At 41.4% G+C, this 18,636-nt stretch overlaps 1 protein-coding gene across 8 annotated transcripts in view; it reads right to left on the reverse strand.

Annotated features, from left to right (window-relative positions):
• Positions 1 to 18,636, reverse strand: part of PCGF5 (polycomb group ring finger 5) — a 114,865-nt gene that overhangs the window by 64,190 nt on the left and 32,039 nt on the right. For 6 of the 8 annotated variants that reach the window (XM_036117151.2, XM_036117148.2, XM_078077378.1 and 3 more), the window contains one exon: positions 1,193 to 1,486. In XM_036117151.2, coding sequence (XP_035973044.1) covers positions 1,193 to 1,304 — 112 coding nt within the window. In that variant the 5' untranslated portion in view covers positions 1,305 to 1,486. Of the gene's footprint in view, positions 1 to 1,192; positions 1,487 to 3,927; positions 4,084 to 6,020; positions 6,156 to 18,636 lie in introns of those variants that run through there. The other 2 variants (XM_078077380.1, XM_036117150.2) reach the window with 2 other exon arrangements.

Raw genomic sequence — 18,636 nt, forward strand, 5'->3', positions numbered from 1 at the left:
CACTGCTGTATCCTTTCTGTCTGGAATGGATGGTGCCTGGCACACAGTAGGTATTCAATAAATATTTGTTCGATGATATTTAACTGGCAAACGTTCAAGTTAAATAATGATACAGGGCAACAGTAAATTAATATTTCAAGATAGTTCATAGTTAATTGCTAATTGAATAGCATAAGCCAGTAATACCCAAAGGTAACATATATCACCATCACTTGGAAAGATTTACACATGCATGAACCTCACCACCATTGATCCACCAAACCTTCTTCTACTGATAGGCCAGGTGAGAAAGAAACCTGATATGAGTTCCACAGATATGATCATATTAGAACAGAGATTTTCAAACTTGAAGGCTTACTGAACACGGATTGCTGAACACCTAGAAGGCTTACTGAACACGGATTGCTGGGCCCACTCCCAGAGTTTCTGATTCAGTAATTCTGAAGTGGGGCCTGATAATGTGCATTTCTAACAAGTTCCCAGGTGACACAGAGGCTGCAGGTTTTTTAGTCAAAGGGTACAAAATTTCAGTTAAACAGATGATTAAGTCCTAGAGATCTACTGCACACAATAGCCTATAGGTAGTATTACTGTGTTGTATGCTTAAAATTTACTAAGAGGGTAGAATTTAAGTGTTCATGTCACAAAAATAATAATAATAAGAGCAAGGGAGAAAACTTTTGGGGGTAATGGATAGCTTTATGGCATAGATGTGGTGATGGTTTTATGGGTCTATACTTATCCCTAAACTCATCAAGTTGTATACATTGAATATGTACAGTTTTTCTGTATGTCAACCATACCTCAATAAAGGATCTAAAAAAGCCAATGAATTAAAGTATGCATACCCAAACAAAACCTGTGAGCAGATCAATTCCTTCAATATAATTTTTTAAAATAAAAAACCTAAAATAGTTCACTTTTTAAAAACTATAAACAATAATATGTTCATGATTTTTAGAACATTAAAATTAGATAAATGTCAACTATTATATAATAATACAAGAAAAATTTCATGCCACCGGTATCCCAATGACAAATTCAATCCTGAAAATAAATTCAAAGTTAGGATGATTCTTGGAATACTCGTTTTGAAAGTGAAAATCTAGATATAAAAACAAAATGTGGTAGTTTTAAAAGAACTAGTGTAACCCATAACTTCTGATGGGTAAAGGACTTAAAGAATACTTACAGGTATGGAGGCATTCCGTCACTGTAGTTGGCTTGATCAGGTACCCTTTACAGATGTAGCAGGTGATATAAGGATTGAAATCTTTCACCAAGTGTTTCCTTTGGGTAGCCATTCGTGGTTAGCTAGGACTGGCTTTAGTAGTTCAGGCAAAGAGGGGTAGTAAGTGGATGAAGTCTGATCCCAGGAGCTGGTGTGGAGTTCCCAACTGGATGTCCTGAGGCATGAGAACTAACATCCAGATTTATCATGAGATCGCTGGTCATCACTCCTTTTGGTGGTTCTGCTTTCCCATACCTGTTTCCACAGTATTTTAAAAAGATAAGAGAAAAAGGTGTCAAATTCCTCATAGTATATTAATAACATATTAGCAGCGTTACATGCTCCAAATTAGGCAAACGGGTGAATAGAACATGTCTCTTACTGTCACATTAATTTGTAAACCTGCTATGATTTAATTCAGGATAATGCCAAATTCATCCAATCCTGGAGCCTTAACTTTCACCTCTATACAAATGACACCCAAAGCGATTAATTCCAGTTTTGATATCTTTACCTCTTCAGTAATGCATTTTAGCTATCTGCTCGACTGCTCTATTAGGAGTTCTTGCCAATACAAGTTTCTCTACCAATACGCTTCCTTTTTTTTTTTTTTTAAAGATTTTATTTATTTATTTGACAGAGAGAGACACAGCGAGAGAGGGAACACAAGCAGGGGGAGTGCGAGAGGGAGAAGCAGGCTTCCCGCCAAGCAGGGAGCCCAGGACCCTGGGATCATGACCTGAGCCTAAGGCAGACGCTCAACGACTGAGCCACCCGGGCGCCCCTCTACCAATATGCTTCCTATTTCCATTTTGTACCCCACATCCAGTCAGTGAAATCAAGTTGATGTTCTTTTTCATTTCATCCATAGCCACCCTACTTGAATATTACCTCTACACCTGCAGTCCATCTTACATTCTACCAGCTTTATTTTATTCTATCACATTTGGGTCCTCTTACAAACAGAAAGACATTTAAATTCCTTAGCTTGGGCGCCTGGGTGGCTCCGTCGTTAAGCGTCTGCCTTCGGCTCAGGTCATGATCCCAGGGTCCTGGGATCGAGCCCCGCATCGGGCTCCCTGCTCTGCGGGAAGCCTGCTTCTCCCTCTCCCACTCCCCCTGCTTGTGTTCCTGCTCTCGCTATTCTGTCAAATAAATAAATAAAATCTTTAAAAATAAATAAATAAATAAATAAATAAATAAATTCCTTAGCTTTCCATGTAAGACCTTGCACAGGCTGACCTTAGCATACCCTTCAACACTTTTCTTTAGGCAAACTAAAGGATCACGCTCTCACAGTCCATTCTGCAGGGTCTATATACCCTCTGTCCAACAAGCCCTTCTGTCTAAATCCTACCTATATCCTTTGGAAACCCTTCTCCAAAGTTATCCTCAGTATATTCTCTTCTCAGGTTTAATCCTTACTTCTCTTTTGTTACATTTTCCTTTTGATTTATAGTTATATTCATTCTTTATGTCTTCTATTAGACTATACAATCTTTGATAGAAACCAATCACGTTTAGTAAATGTATAACCTGGGCTACGTTACTTATCCTCTAAATGTTTTTTTCTAAACTATAAAATAAACATAAAAGTGCCAGCTCCCTAGAGTGGTGAGGATTAAATGCGACCATATACATAAAGCTAGCACACAGTAAAAGCTAAACGTCATTATTTTTTTTCCAGAAATGTTTAGCATTGTTGGCTGCTACATGGGGTTGCTAAAGAAAAAATAAAGTTTAAAAGGTTTCTTACAAACAAATGTGTTCTCCGAGAAAACACAGCATGAAAGAAGGTACTGATTTCCTAAGTTAATCCTATAAACAGGAACTTTTCTCCTATCTTAGCTGTTAACTCACAGATACAAAGCAACCACAGAGGCAAAAGGCATCATTCCATGGACACATCTCCATTAAGAATGTGCACGGAGTAGGTTCTGCGTGATATCATCCTACCCGCTCAGGAAAGTTGTGCCGAGGGTGTAACACAAAAGGAGCATAAATAACAGCCAAGGGGGTCTGGGTTCTGGTCCTTAGCCCTGTATGACCTTTCAGTAAGGCATTTAATATCCGTGCCTGGGCCTCGGCTTCTCCCCTATACATCGGGACTAACGGCCCTGCCTTTTCCACAGGTTTGCCAGGAAGCTCCAGAGTTAAGAGAAAGTCTTCTGAAAGAGGAAATGCACGGTCCCGACCTCGGGTGGTATGAAGAGAGTAAGCCACAGAGTCCTGTCACCAAGACAGTTAAAGGAAGCAAGTACTTGCAGTGACGGGGCGGCACGGAACTTTTCCGCGTCCTCCGGCGGGACCCGGCGGCACGGCCCTGGGCGGTCCAAGCACAAGTCCGCCCCGCCCGCCCGGCAGGTGCGCGGGCCCGGGCCCGGAGGACGCGCCGCTCGGGCCGGGCCGGGCCGGGGCTACGCGGGGGAAGGCGCGCCGCCTCTCCCGGGGCCGAGCGCCGGCAGCCGGCAGCCCGCCGCCCTCTCCGCGCCCGAGGGCAGGACGCGGCTCCGAAGCCCCCAGATCCACCCCCGGCCACCCCCGTCCCCGTCTCCAAGGGGCTCTCCCAGCTCCAGGCAAGGCCGGCCGCGGCAGGTGCTTGGAGGTGCCGCTCCCGCCCGGGGCGCAAACTTGGGCGGGGAGTGCGGGGGCGGCCGGGGCCCCTCCGCCGCCTCTCAAGCCCGCTCGGTACCTACCCCGCGGCCGCCGCCGCCGCCGCCGCCACCGCCGCTCCTCGCCCGCCAGCGCGCCGGCCGCAGAGGGAAGGAAAGTGAAAGAGAAACAGCGCCCGCCGCGGCCTGGCCGGTCCCCGCGCCCCGTCCGCCCTCCCCCTGCAGGCGGGAGCGCGCCGGCTCCGCGGGGCCACTCGGCTCGGGCCCGATAGGGCGCGGCGGGCCTCGGGGCCCAGGACCGGTGCCGCCTCCAAGGGCAACTCCACCCCCTTCTAACCGCCGGCGCCGCCGGCCGGTCACGCCCCCGGCCACGCCCCCGGCGCCACGCCCGCAGGCCACGCCCGCCTGCCCGCGCTCCTCGCAGGTGCCTTGGCCGCCCCGCCCGCCCCGCTGCCGTGGCTTCAGGGCGACACGTAGCCTTGGCCAAATTTTATCTCGGTTCTTCTCCTCACCACCACCCCTCCCGGTTGTTTTCATCATAACAATGTCTGGTACATTTTCCCTGGTGGATTTAAAAGCAACGGTCAGTGTTGATAATGAGTCACCCTGAGAAACTGCTCAGCTGCGTCTTCCCCAAGCTAGTCCCATCTGCGCGCAGCGGGGACGAAGACATTCCTTGATTTGCACCTTATGTAAAAATCACTAACAAACTTGCTACTCTGGGGTGGGTATCGTTGACAACTGTAAGCAAGCAGAAGCGTGGTGGGGGTGGGGGTATGAGTAGAAAGGTAAAGAGTTATTACTATTTGCAAGGTTCAAAACAAACACCCCAATTCTCTTTCTAGCGGCTCTGAGATCTACAAGAGACCATTCACTGCTAAGATTTATTCAAAAGCATGCATTAAAGGATTCCTTAACGTCATTCAATCCTATTCTACTGCATTCCCAAAACTTACAAATTTCTACCACAACCACTATTTTGCTAAACATTAAATTAGACCCGGTTCTTTGCTTCTTAGAAGACTGCAATCAAGTAATCCTAGGGTAGCAGGCAAATCGGTGTGGTCTCCACCAGTAAAACAAAAGTTAAAACAAACATCCCAAAGGGAATCAGTAAAGGGTGGTTTCAATTTATGTATTAGAGGAAAAGGTGTTGTAATTACATCATCTTTGCTTCTGCAGAAGTGAGAGCAGTGGGGGCTGGGGAACTGACAGTACTGGGGGTGGGGTGGGGGACTGATGCAAAGTATTTGTTTTATGTCCTATTGACAGGAGCCACGGTCCTTATTATCAGAGGGATAGATTGTGGAGATGGTTCTAGTGGTAAACCAACAAACCCAACAACCACTAGTCCAGCAAACATACAGTTGTTCCAAGATCTATTTCAAATTTGAATACATCAAAGAAGTAGAGAAAGACAGGTTTTAAAAAATATCCAATTTATACTTAAACTTATGTAGAGGGGACATAACATTTAAAAAATACCATTGCTAATATCACAGCAAGAGCAATACATTTTCTCAAACAGCTTTCAAGGACCACATTTTTATAGTCCTTATAAGAACCATTTTGCAAGAGCATACATGCCAATTTCTAAGCTAGGATCGGCTTCAATAAGTCAAGTTAATCACAATGTGCACAGAAAACAAGTTTGGTTAAATGACTTTATAGGTGAAGGGTAATTTCGGATCTTTCATCTCGGAGACTAAACAGATCGATATGTGGAAAGTCACCCTGTTTCAAACAATGGAAGACACTACTGTATATACTATTATAAATTGGCATTTTCCTATTTTGCATCTGAACCTATTTTAAAGAATAACACTTAACAAAGAGGGGGGCTTAAATGTGATTGGTGATGGATAGTAAGTGGGGCTAATCAGCATTCCCTGAGGAAATGAGCTTGAGGATGGATATTAGGAAGGCTTTCCTTAGCAATGGAAGGAGGGGTGAGGAATATGCTAGAGCAGGACCTGAGGATAGGTGTAGAGGTGGCACTGCTGTAACCCAAACTGCAAATGGTGGACTTGGGGGTGGGAGAGAGAATTACAACCTTTGCAAGGAAATGTGTGCCTCGTGTCCCTGGAGGTAGCACAATCTGTAGTAAATTGTTCAGTGGTTTCTCCTTTTCCCTCTTCAGCAACCACCCCACCTGGGAATGCTTTCCAGTAACTCACCTTTTAGTCCTTTGGTTCTGACGGTGGGGCTGCAACAAACCATAGAAGGCTGAATCTGAGAGGGTGGCTCTGATAACAAATCTCAAGTATGAGTGGGACCCTCAAATAAACAAAGGCCTGGAAGCAACTGGATATACAGGACTCGGGAAAAAAAAGGCAGATAAAAGAATCATCGCTGGGATTCCCCTTATCACGAATCTACTTCAGCCTTCTCATTTTACAAATGTAGAAACCAAGATCCTGAGAAGTGGCAAGTTCATAATCACAGACCTGCTTTTGGTAAAGCCAAGACCAAAACAAAGGTACCAGTTCCATATCATTTACGCTTCTCAAGGGAACTTCATAAGTCCAAGATTTTAAGGGAGGTTTGGTAAGAAACAAATTAACTTGAAAGAAAACAAGGAACAAAGGGAGAGAAGAATGGGTGAAGGGAGAGAGGGAAATAACTGCCTATATGGTATTTAGGAGGGAACTGCCACTGGTGAGTTCCTACCAAAGAAGCGTAATCCCAAAGCAGTAACTGGTTTCATTTGATCATTGATCCAGACTCTCCCAGGGAACCACAAATGGCTCTTGATAACCCTTGAAACTACTTGGAACTATCTGTATACCTAACAAACACTTTCATTACTTTATAGTTTATGTCTAGATTTTTATTTCAGTTAAAGCTGGGTAATGGATGGATAATTCTATACTGAAAAGTTCACATTCTGTCCTTGGCTAATAAATATATTATCAATGAACTGATGTTTAATAGCATAATGCTTAAAAATAGGGTTAGAACTTTACATTTCCCCTGGGATATTAAATGAGATGGCTTTTTCATTATTGTAAATTATTTTATATACCTCAGTATGCTATTTAATCTTTTTATATAGAATATCTCTAACATAAAACTTTCCTCTGTAATCTAAAGTCTTCCTAGAGAGATTTTAGAAAATATTAAAATTTAAAGTGTCCCCCTGGGCCCAAATGTATTTATTTTATAGCCATGGATATTACAGCTCAAAATCTATGACTACCTAAAATCAGTGATGGAGGAATGAGAAGGGAACAGAACCGAAGGACCTCTAATCAACCTCAGCCATGTCTCTTTTTCTTTTAATGCACCCTCCCCTGCAATCAATAATTCTCAAGGACAATGTCTCTTGAATCCTTCCACTTAACCTACTCTGGTTGAGATTACTATCATCTCTACCCTCCATTACTTCAATGAATTTTTAGCTAAAGCTCTTATCTGTCAAACCATTCCCCACAGCATAGCCAGAGGACTAACTACAAATTGGATCATGCTGCTCCGCAGCTTAAAAAAAACCCTGTTCAGGGGCAGCTGGGTGGCTCAGTCGTTAAGCGTCTGCCTTCGGCTCAGGTCACAATCCCACGGTCCTGGGATCGAGCCCCGCATCGGGCTCCCTGCTTGGCGGGAAGCCAGCTTCTCCCTCTCCCACTCCCCCTGCTTGTGTTCCCTCTCTTGCTGTGTCTCTCTCTGTCAAATAAATAAATAAAATCTTAAAAAAAAAAAAAACAAAACCCTGTTCTTAGGCTAACACCCAAACACTTAATAAGCCCATTACAGATCCCCATCACTTCTACAGCCTCTCCCTTGAACTCTATGCTGTAGCACCAATATACATTTTTACCCTCTAGCTAGAAAGATGGGTCTTATTTCCTTCAAATGAGCGTCCTGTCCCAATTCCCTCACCCCTCCCCACCCTTGCTAAATCTGGTCAACTCTTGTTTATCCTTCAGGTATCAGACGATATCAAAGGCTACTTTCCCAGACACCTTGACGGTGTTGAAGAGCTTCCTTGATATACATATACCACATACATACATTACAACTCAACTTATTCTCTCAAGTCCCACATCACACTGTCTTGAATTAACTGGTTAACCTCCTACTAGTGTGTAAGCCCAGGGGACCCATTGCTTGATTGTGCTTCACTAGCAGAATGGATGGCAAAATGGTAAGGATTCAAATAAATACTGACTGAAAGCTGGACATTTGCACGCACTCTAAGACATATTCTGTGTATTCTTTCTCTGGTTTCTTCTTGGAGGGATCTTTCCAAAGATATGTTAGGCATAATCCTTGCCATCTAAGACTACTAATTAAAATCACAACAGGGAATAGAGACTTATCCACAAGAAACAATTATGGAGCAATACACCAAATTTATTAATAAAGTGTTAAGTGACAAAAACCCAGCTGAAAGAAGGAGTGCTATTGGTGGTCCGGAAATTAGTCCTGCATGCTTAAGACTCTGCCAGTAATAAAGGCTGCAAGGCAAAATACTAAAAGCTATGGATATGAAAAATAAATGAGAAAGCCAGAAAAAAAAAAAAGAGAAATTAAGTCAATATACCTAAAAGTGAGTACAGATAAATAGCGTTAGGTATAGGGACAAGATTAGTCTATGAAAGACTGTGCAACTAGCTAAATAAATATTGTAAAGTGCCTTAAATACATTATGCTAAAAAGACAAACAAAACTTGTTTTTTTCCCCCCTCTTTTGAGAGGCAGAAAAAACTAGCTGTATTTTCTTAACTGTGATTTCAACAGTTGGCTGGAGCAAGTTCCATTTATACTGGAAGAACAGAGAATGTAACTAAAATAGGTACAGACTATAAGAAAAAAACTGCATTTACTCCAATCATCAGGGCTATGGATACTTTAAAACATGACAAAACCACAATTGTTATTTTGGGAGTTCAGATTAAATCCTTCAGGATCACCAATGGACAAATGACTGACATGCAGAAACTAAGAATAGTTCATCAAATCTGAATGTAGATGATTCTAAGTTAGGAGTGATTATAGAAAAGTTAGGGAAAAAAGCCCTACCAAAAAAATGATATGAAATTCAAATGGGGCAAGTGCAATATAAAACTTTAGTGACATAAAATTTCAAATACCAGAGGAGTCTAGGCACATGATTTGAAAAAGTCCTCATTTTACAGGTAGCTGTGGTTTAGAGGAAGGGTCACTGGACCTAGCAAGAGAACCTGGTTTGCAGTCAGGGCAAGTCACCTAACTTCCCTTGGCTTCATTTTCTTCCTATGAAAACTGAAATTAGGGGCACCTGGGTGGCTCAGTTGTTAAGTGTCTGCCTTCGGCTCAGGTCATGATCCCAGGGTCCTGGGATCGAGCCCCGCATCGGGCTCCCTGCTCAGCGGGAAGCCTGCTTGTCCCTCTCCCTCTCTCCCTACTTGTGTTCCCTCTCTTGCTGTCTCTCTCTCTGTCAAATAAATAAATAAAATCTTTAAAAAAAAAAAGAAAAGAAAAAGAAAACTGAGATTAATGTTACCGTAATCACTGGTCTTTTCTTTCTATATTTGTGTGTTATTATAATGAACATATAGAAGATTAAATGAGAGGATAAGTGAAAAAATGTTTCTTAAATTATAAACTGTAAAGGACTGTAAAAATATAAGGTATAAGTGGCAATCTTGCGGACCACCAGCAGTTGAATAGTACCTGGTAATCCTGTACTACCCAGCAGAGGTCCTGGATGCTGAGATAGTTTACAGGATGAATGAGACACTCCAGGCAAGGCAATGGATCTAGGACACAGTATAAAGTAAGGCATGCAATGGTCACAAAGTATTTCTTCCTCTGAACTCAATATTTATCACACCCAATTTTTAAAAACAAGATGGGAAAGCCTAAATATTTCACACTAAACAATTCAAAGACACACAAAGAAAACTAATTCACCCCAAATGTGTAATAATTTGGGTTAGTTCAACAGTGCAGAAGTGTGTGTTAAATCTTTATTTACTCCTCTCCAGTGAAGGGGTAGCAGAAACGTAATGTTTTCCATTAAAATGCAAAATCTCCAGGCGGCGTCACAGTCAAGTCCTCATGAGCCATCACTTGAGTTATGGGTTCCTAGCTCACCAGGATTAGTAGACTTCTTAGTCCAAAGGAAGGGAGAAAGGCCAGGGAAGGACAGGAGGCTTTAGTTATGACTTCACACTTTAGCAGGATATTAACTCTAATACTTTGCTGGCTGGGAGGTGGGGGAAGCAGCAGGAGGAAGGGGAGTGTAACTCAAAGAGGAGGAAAGCAAACCACCAAAGACAACCTTCTCTCTTGTACTTCACAATTCTGTCTTGGACCAAAAACAAAACAAAACAAAACAAAAAACACCCTTGAAAACAAAAAGCAAATTAGTGTGTTCATACTGTCTTCAACTATTCAGACTTAATGACTAAGATACTGATTACTTTGTGTCCAGGTTTGCAGGAAAACTAAGAGAACACTGGCCTAAATTAAACCAGGGCGACATTAAGGTAGATACTCTTAATTCTTGGCCTTCAGGATAAACCCTACAGAAGTTTCAGAAGCTATGATAACTTGTCTGCGATAGTTCAAGAAGAAAGAAACAACATTTGTCTTCAATGGTTTCTTCATTTGTGTCTGCTGAAAGGGGTTATCCTAGCTCACTGGAAAAGCTCCCACCACTTACCAAAACCTCCTAATAGCTTCTTGATGAGAAGCTGAAAAAAGCACTAGCATCCAAGCATCTGAGACTAGATGATGAAGAAGAATACAAGACGGTTCATAGAAAAGTGGTTAACAGCAAAAGCTCCATGATTTATCATTACTGCTCTATCCTTGAATCAATCCTAAAACATAACAGGATCTCATTAAATATTTGTTGGAATAAATGAATGAACAGACGAACAAGCAAATAAGTGAAATCTGACTTTGCAGTCAAGACTGCCAGCATTCAAATTCTGGTATAATCTCTCTCTCTTTTTTTTTAAAGATTGTATTTATTTATTTGAGAGAGAAAGAGAGCATATGAGAGAGAGAGATTGAGATCAGGAGCAGGGGGAAGGGGCAGAGGGAGAAGCAGACTCTCTCCTGAGCAGGGACCCCCCCACCCCCCACCCCATGCGGGACTTGATCCCAGGACCCTGGAGCCATGACCTGAGCTGAAGGCAGATGCTTAACCCACTGAGACACCCAGGTGCCCCGGGCACAATCTCTTACTGGCTATATGTCATAGGGCAAAGAACTATTCTGTGTCTCAGTTTCCTCATCGCTTAAATGGATATAATAAAAGTACATATTTCAGGAGTTTTTAAGGGGATTGTAGGAGATAATACCAGCAATGCACTTAATACACAGTAAGCAAACAAACACTGAGTTAATTTTAAGAATTTCATATCTGTACCCTTCCCTACTATTTGGACAAAACAGCAATAAAACAGAAGACATAATTTAAGACCTAATGACAAACAAATACTTAGGACAAATGCCTTAGTATGATCTACTTGCTCTGAGGATGTATGTGGAAGCAACACTTAGTCACCTAACTTTGCTGCCAGTTGCCCTTCCTTGCCCTCTAAGAATTTTAAAATAAGGTTACTCTCTAAGAGGCAAATGAGTAAAATATGAAAATCACAAATTACTCAAGATAAAATCAAGGAATAGGATGTACACCAAAGTCTAAAGAGTTTTATGAACACTCAAAATTCCAATTGAGTGACCTGGGTATAGTCTTGGAGGGGCAGAACTGAAATGTGACAGTTAGTAAACTAAAACATAATCAATTATATTTTACCCCATCTGGAGTAGCTTTATGTAAATAGAAAAAGAATGATGAGCAAAGGGCAAGATGTGAGCTGTGCATAGGCAGCACTGTCTAGGACAGGGAGACACTGAATTTGGCAAACTCTGAACTAGTCACCAGAGAAGTATGCTCTGATCCTACCCATCAGTGGTTCATGAGACCTGGATTATCATCCGTCACCTTTGACTCTGATTCCAATGCCCACAAAGTTACTGAGTATTCATTTGTGTTCCCTTATACCAAAATGCTGGAAGCAAATACCTAAACTGCAAAATTAATATTTGTGACTATTCTACTATAAATTTTAAGATCTTTCTTTTTTACTACAGCTGACTAATACCATGACACTGTATTGAATTCTTTAGAGAAAGATACTAAAATGCACCATTTTAAGAGCTGAGGACATTAAAGTTGATCAGCTTACCTTGGGCCAAGTCAAGTGGTAAATAAGTCAGGGATAAGAATTTTCTTGTTTCTGTAAAGCACATTTCCTTCAATTAAAAAAAGTTATGGATAAGCTTGTTACAAAAGGACAACTACTGTATGATTCTACTCATATGAAGTATCTAGAGTAGTCAAATTCATAGAGACAAAAAGTACAATGGTGGTTGCCAGGGACTAGGGGGGGAGGAGGAGTGGAGAGTTAGGTTAATGGGTACAGAGGTTCAGTTTGGGAAGGTGAAAAAGTTCTGAAGATAGATGGTGGAGATGATTGTACAACAATATGAATGTATTTAATGCCACGGAACTATACACTTAAACATGGTTAACATGGTAAAATTTATGTTATGTATATGTTGCCATGATAAAAATGTCATGGGAAAAATCTTCCTTTTTTAAAAAGGAAAAGAAAATCACAGCAAACAGTTAAGACCATTGGCAAAGCACTTCATGAGCCCTGGTCTACCCATCTAGAGCATTGTTTTAGACTTGGGTTACATAATCTCTAATGGCCCTTAAAGTTCTTCAATTATATGGTTGTACAATTTGGAAGCATTACCTAGAGCAAGCGTTGGCAAAATTTATCTGTAATGGCTTAGATGGTAAATATTTTAGGCTTTGTGGACTCTATGGTTTCTGTTGTAACTCCACTCTGCTCTTATAGGGTAAATCTGCCAAAAACAACACATGAACAAATGGATATAGCTGTGTTCCAATAAAACTTTTTTTAAGAAACAGGCAGCAAACCAGATTTGGCCCTTAGGCTATTGTTTGCCAATTCCTGATCTAAAGCATATCTCTGTGAACATGTATAGACGATATCAATTAAAAACTTTCCTGTGTCCCAGGGTTGAAAACTTCTACAATTCCAATAAGCTCTTGTCAGTGTAACACTGTAACTTTATGATTTCTATTTTCCAGGCAATGAGTAGAATACAGTGGCTTTACTAGTAAAAGGTGGTGGTGGCACCATCATCATCATCACCACCACCACCACCACCACCACCACCACCATCATCATCAAATAGCTCAGAGAGTTAGAAACTATCTCTATGTTTTGTAAAGGGTTGCCACAATCTGATCTGTTTCCTATGTCACAACGGAGAAAGTCTACCAACAAAGAGAAAAGGAGTATTAAATAAAAACATTCTCTCCTGGTTGCTGAAGAACGGACTTAGTCTCTCACCTCCGACTTCAAGACACCATATAGTCCCAGTGGCATTTAAAGAGAAAATATTTCCCCATTCCATCTGGGATTCTAGAGTGCTGATCTAAGAGAAAACACAGGGCTTCAAGGGGTAAGCTATCTGCTTACATACTTGGAGACAGCACTACAAGCTGGCCTGACCTGGGGAAGTCATGCTGGAATATGTGTATATGTCACCTCCAGTCCCCCTGTGGCCAGCTTCAGCAGCCTGGATTCTGGTCTGAGAAGAGGCCATGAAGGGCAGGGTGGTAAGGGTTCCCCACCCTGTTTCCTTTGAAGAACAGCAGCTCCAACAAGAGAGGGCATATTTAAAATGAGGATACTAGAGCTGTGGGAACTAGATCTGGTCTGACAGCCTGAGGAGAAGGAGGGATGCTTCTATTCCCATGATGCAGCTGACAGGTCATAATGATATTCTTCCCTTCCAGCTTTCTGGATAACTGTTATAGGCAAATCAAGAAGAATCTGTGGAAAGGGTAAAAGAGTTTCAAAGTACTTTTCACATAAGTCATCATAACTGAGGTCCATTCACTACTATACTGCTGAATTACAAAAGAAAAGGCTTTGGTATTAGATCATTTGAATACTGGCATTTTAATTTACTAAATTAAGAAAACTGCAGAAAAATCCAAAGAAGAGAGGTAATTACATGTCCTCACTTGTGCTTTTAAAAGGTAAGTTTTGTCAAGAATTGTTGTTCTTGATTTGAACAACTTACAGTGGTACTTCACTTCCTAAAAATTTTAGAAGGATGATGCTTATCACAAATACTGACAAGGAAGTTAATTGGAACTTGATAATTATAAATTAGTAGATCACTGTTTCCTTTATAGTATTTCCTGAACAATTTATTCTTTAATCATTTTTTTACCAATGAAGTCTGAAGTTTTAAGTGGAGTACTCATTTCTGCTAGAAAAGGAAAGAATTTCTGTAATTAGAAACTGAATTTATAAGCATAGGCATGAACGCTTACATGAAGGCTTTATGTTATGTAAATTAAATCACTTTAGAAGTATCCAATAATAAACCAGTCATTAATAAAACTGAATAAACAGAATCTAACTTTTAAAAGTTGACATGTGTGATATGATACCCATACTCAACAACCATGTGAATGTTTCACACTTCTGTACTTGGTTCATTAACTTCATTATCTTAATATGCAACATTAAACACAAACCCTTAACACACATGTTAAGTATCACATGTTAAATATTACACAGATGTATTCTAAATGCCTATTATGGGTTGAACTATGTCCCTGAAAAAGACATGTTGAAGTCCTAACCTGTACCTGTGAATGTGACTTTATTCGGAAATAAAGTCTTTGCAGGTATAATGAAGTTGCAATAGGTCATACTGGAGTAGTGGGCTCTTAATCCAATAGGACTAGTGTCCTTATAAGAACAGGAGAAAGATAAGGAGAATACCTTGTGCAGACACAGATGCAGAGGGAAGATGGCCGTGTGCGGACCCAGGCAGAGACTGGAGCCATAGCACCAGAACTGTACCTGCCAGGGGAGTGGAAATTCCCTCCAGGGAGGCTTCTGTCAGAAGAAGGAACCACAGGGACGCCTGGGTGGCTCAGTTGTTAAGCGTCTGCCTTCGGCTCAGGTCATGATCCCAGGGTCCTGGATCGAGCCCCACATCGGGCTCCCTGCTCAGCGGGAAGCCTGCTTCTCCCTCTCCCACTCCCCCAGCCTGTGTTCCCTCTCTTGCTGTGTCTCTCTCTGTCAAATAAATAAATAAAAATCTTTAAAAAAAAAAAAAAAAAAGGAAGAAGAAGGAACCACAGCTCAACTACCTCTGCGTTAAAGAATTTATGGAAACTGATCAAATTTAGGATCATGGCTATGGGAAATGGGAGAGAATTTGTCCAGGCACATACACAAGCATAATAAAAACAAACAACCCCTCCCACAAAAATCCAAAACTAAAACTAAAAATAACCCAGCAGTACTGACAACCTAGTTGAATTGGACAACATCTTTCTAGTGGTACTGATCTGCAGCCAGCCATGCTGGTAGAGAAGCAGCACAAATGGATAAATGGACTGGCCAAAAGGGTAAAGGATTGTTGATACAGTGGGTAGAAGAAAGGAGCTAAGAGAAAAGGCAGGATGATGACACTGGGGTCTGAAGACGACCAGGAAGAGAAGGAATCCAGACAGGGGTTGACTGAACTACACAGAAAGGGAGGGGTAGTGAATATCCATTTGTATTAATGTAATTACCAAGTATATAAGCCAGAATATGCTTATTTTAAAATCAATTTCTATTGTACTTAATTCTAGACATTCTTTTGGATCCATTCAAAGGAATGTGATTCAGGTTAATACTGACAATACCTGGCACAGAACTACACTGTGCTGCACATGGCCAAACAGTTACAGAGATTCCTTGATACATATATACATAAATGTATACATATATATACACACATATGCATAGTATATATTAAAGACCACACCGATGAAGAACTAGAGAGAGGTGCTTCTTCAAACATAACAGTCACACTCACTTTTAACTGATTATCTCTATTGTGTTTTATAAGCCACAAATATCACCAAGAATTAACAACTGTTGATGTCAGTACATGCTTTGCATTATACTTGGAACGCTATACCAGAACTATTAGCGTTTGTAAACTTTGACCCTTGAGACCATTTTGAAATTGCATATAAGAACACTCCATACCATATATGGGAGCATCTATAATATTCAGAGTCAAAATATAGACAAGTAGCACTTAGGAAGTAAAACTTACTGTGATAAACAAAAATGTAAATGTTTTGTAAAGTTATCCTTTGAGGATGCTGTTTCTTCACGAAGCATAATGCTCATGCTTTAAAATTTTTTTCATACAACTTTCCACCATGAAGACAGGACTGAAGTGCAGCTTATTTTTTTTTTATTTTTATCAAGATAAGCTTAGTAAAAATTCAAACTTCCTACTAGATGAATTAAACTTACTTCCAGCTAAACATCTTATAGCTAAAAGAACAACTTCAAGGAAAGGTATGAAACAGAATTCCTGTTTTTATATAGAGAGCTGCCTTCCATTTTCTTGTCCACCCAAAGTGTTAAGTACAACAAACAGAATTAGCATGCATGAGTTATCGAAGTTAGGCCCTGCAATTCTTGTAGGGATATTCAGAGTTACTTTCCATTTTGATTTATTCAGATTCAATTCTCTATCTTCTCCCTGTCAGCACAGCAGCCTCTGGGTACACAATATAAAATATTAACCAAAAAAAAGAGGAAGCAAATAAACTTCCAGTTACTTCTGGCTCAACAATTCACTTCCTCTAACTGACCGGCATTGAGTTCTCTGTCGCCATTAAGGAACACTGCTGATTAGGCTTACCAAATCATTTCTGAGTGACTATCAAGCATGATCATTTCTAAAATCTGTGAAATGGAGATGTAATGGAAACAGGACAGCTTTGTGCAACACATCACCCTGTACCCTTTGCTGTGCCTTCCTACAGAGGCTGGAGATTGTGGTGACACCTCTAAAATTCTGTCTTCAACTCCATCCAGGCAAAAGGCAACTCCACAAAGCCTCCTCAAGCTTCAATCAGCTTATCCTGAATCAGAGTCAGCTTTCTAAGGCATAGCTATCACTCCTTCTCTCCCTTGCTAATAATTAATGATGCAACGAGCCTTACCAAGTACCCAGAATGATGCTAAACAGTTGGTGTGATTATTATTTCTTTTGCTCCAACAGCGACCCTATGAGATAAATAAAATCACTGTCCTTATGTTACAAATGAAGAAACAGTGGCACGGAGTTTGTGGGACAACCAGGATCACAAAGCTCAGGACCGATGGAGGCAAGCGTGGGACTTAGCAGAGCGGCTCCAGGACTGTCCAGGTGCTGCTCAACCACGTTCCAGACCACTTCACTCTGTGGCAGCATAACCCCTCTGGGACTTGGTACCAAGCAAGCTTTACCACCTTATCTCCGCTCTTTCCAACCTAGAACCTCTACACCACGACTGGACCAAGCTGTCACTGACCCACAAAAACGCTGTGAATGCCAACCTCTAGCCTTTGCTTATATTGTTCACCACTAAATGGAAAGCTCTCCTCTTTGTCCTCCTTTTCACCATCCATTAAGGTCAATTGCAATGATACATCTTTCCAAACTGTTCCTTCTTTTAACCCTTCCACCTCATTGGAGTCTCTCTTTTCTGAGAACTGCTGGAGCCCTATGCACCTGGTATTTAGCTGATTTAGTATTAGTATTCATGCTTTGTGTTTTTGTAGTCTATCAGGAAAGATGGTAAATAACCTGAAGGCAGGGACAGATAGGGCCCAGCACAGGTTTGTGAACCTAGCGGATACTTAGTAAATGTTGGGGGAATTTTTTTTTTTTTTAAAGATTTTTATTTATTTATTTGTCAGAGAGAGAGAGAGCACAAGCAGGGGTAGCAGCAGAGGGAGAGGGAGAAGCAGGCTCCCCACTGAGCAAGGAGCCCGATGCGGGACTCGATCCCAGGACCCTGGGATCATGACCTGAGCCGAAGGCAGATGCTTAACGACTGAGCCACCAGGCATCCCTGGGGGAATTTATAATAACCTCTCTAGCAACATAGTAAGTAAAATTAATGCAGCTCACTGTCATAAAGTAACACTCTAAGAAATCATCTCAAGACTTTTTGGGTAAGGGCGCCCTGGTGGCTCAGTCGGTTAAGCGTCTGCCTTCGGCTCAGGTCATGATCCCAGGATCGGGTCCCGCATCAGCATCAGGCTCTGTGCTCAGCAGGGAGCCTGCTTCTCCCTCTCCCTCTGCCTGCCTGTCTGCCTACTTGTGATCTCTCTCTCTCTGTCAAATAAATAAATAAAATCTTAAAAAATAAAAAATAAAGACTTTTTGGGTAAAATTAAAGGCCAATATAACTTCCAGGGTATTCTTCAACCTAACAACCAACTCTTCCAGCTAATCACATGAACTAAGTAGGCATTTCTGCGTTTGGATACAGCAAATCAGTGTATGCATATGTGTGTGCATAAACAGCCAGGGACAGACATTCAAGCAATGTTCAAATACAGCATTGGAAATATAATGAGGGATCCAAGTTTGTTGGAATTAAAATGATGTTTTGCAAAAGCTGATAAGATGGGAAATGAAAAGGCATTCCGTTGCCATTTTGCTTTTTGCTTTGGATCATTTAACAAGCACTTCCAGTACCTACATGTTGCACTCTGTTCTGCGCGCTGTGGAGGATGCTGCCACAGTCCTGCTGAGCTTTTTTGTATGTGTGTGAAGCAGCTCACCTGTCTGAGAATTTTTCAATGTTAGAATGAGATATTCTTCTACATTTGAATGAGAGAATAGGTGAAACTTTTCTCCTACTTACTACCATCACCAGAATTC

This window comes from Halichoerus grypus, chromosome 7, assembly GCF_964656455.1.
Source record: "Halichoerus grypus chromosome 7, mHalGry1.hap1.1, whole genome shotgun sequence".
In the NCBI taxonomy this organism is placed as follows: Eukaryota; Metazoa; Chordata; class Mammalia; order Carnivora; family Phocidae; genus Halichoerus; species Halichoerus grypus.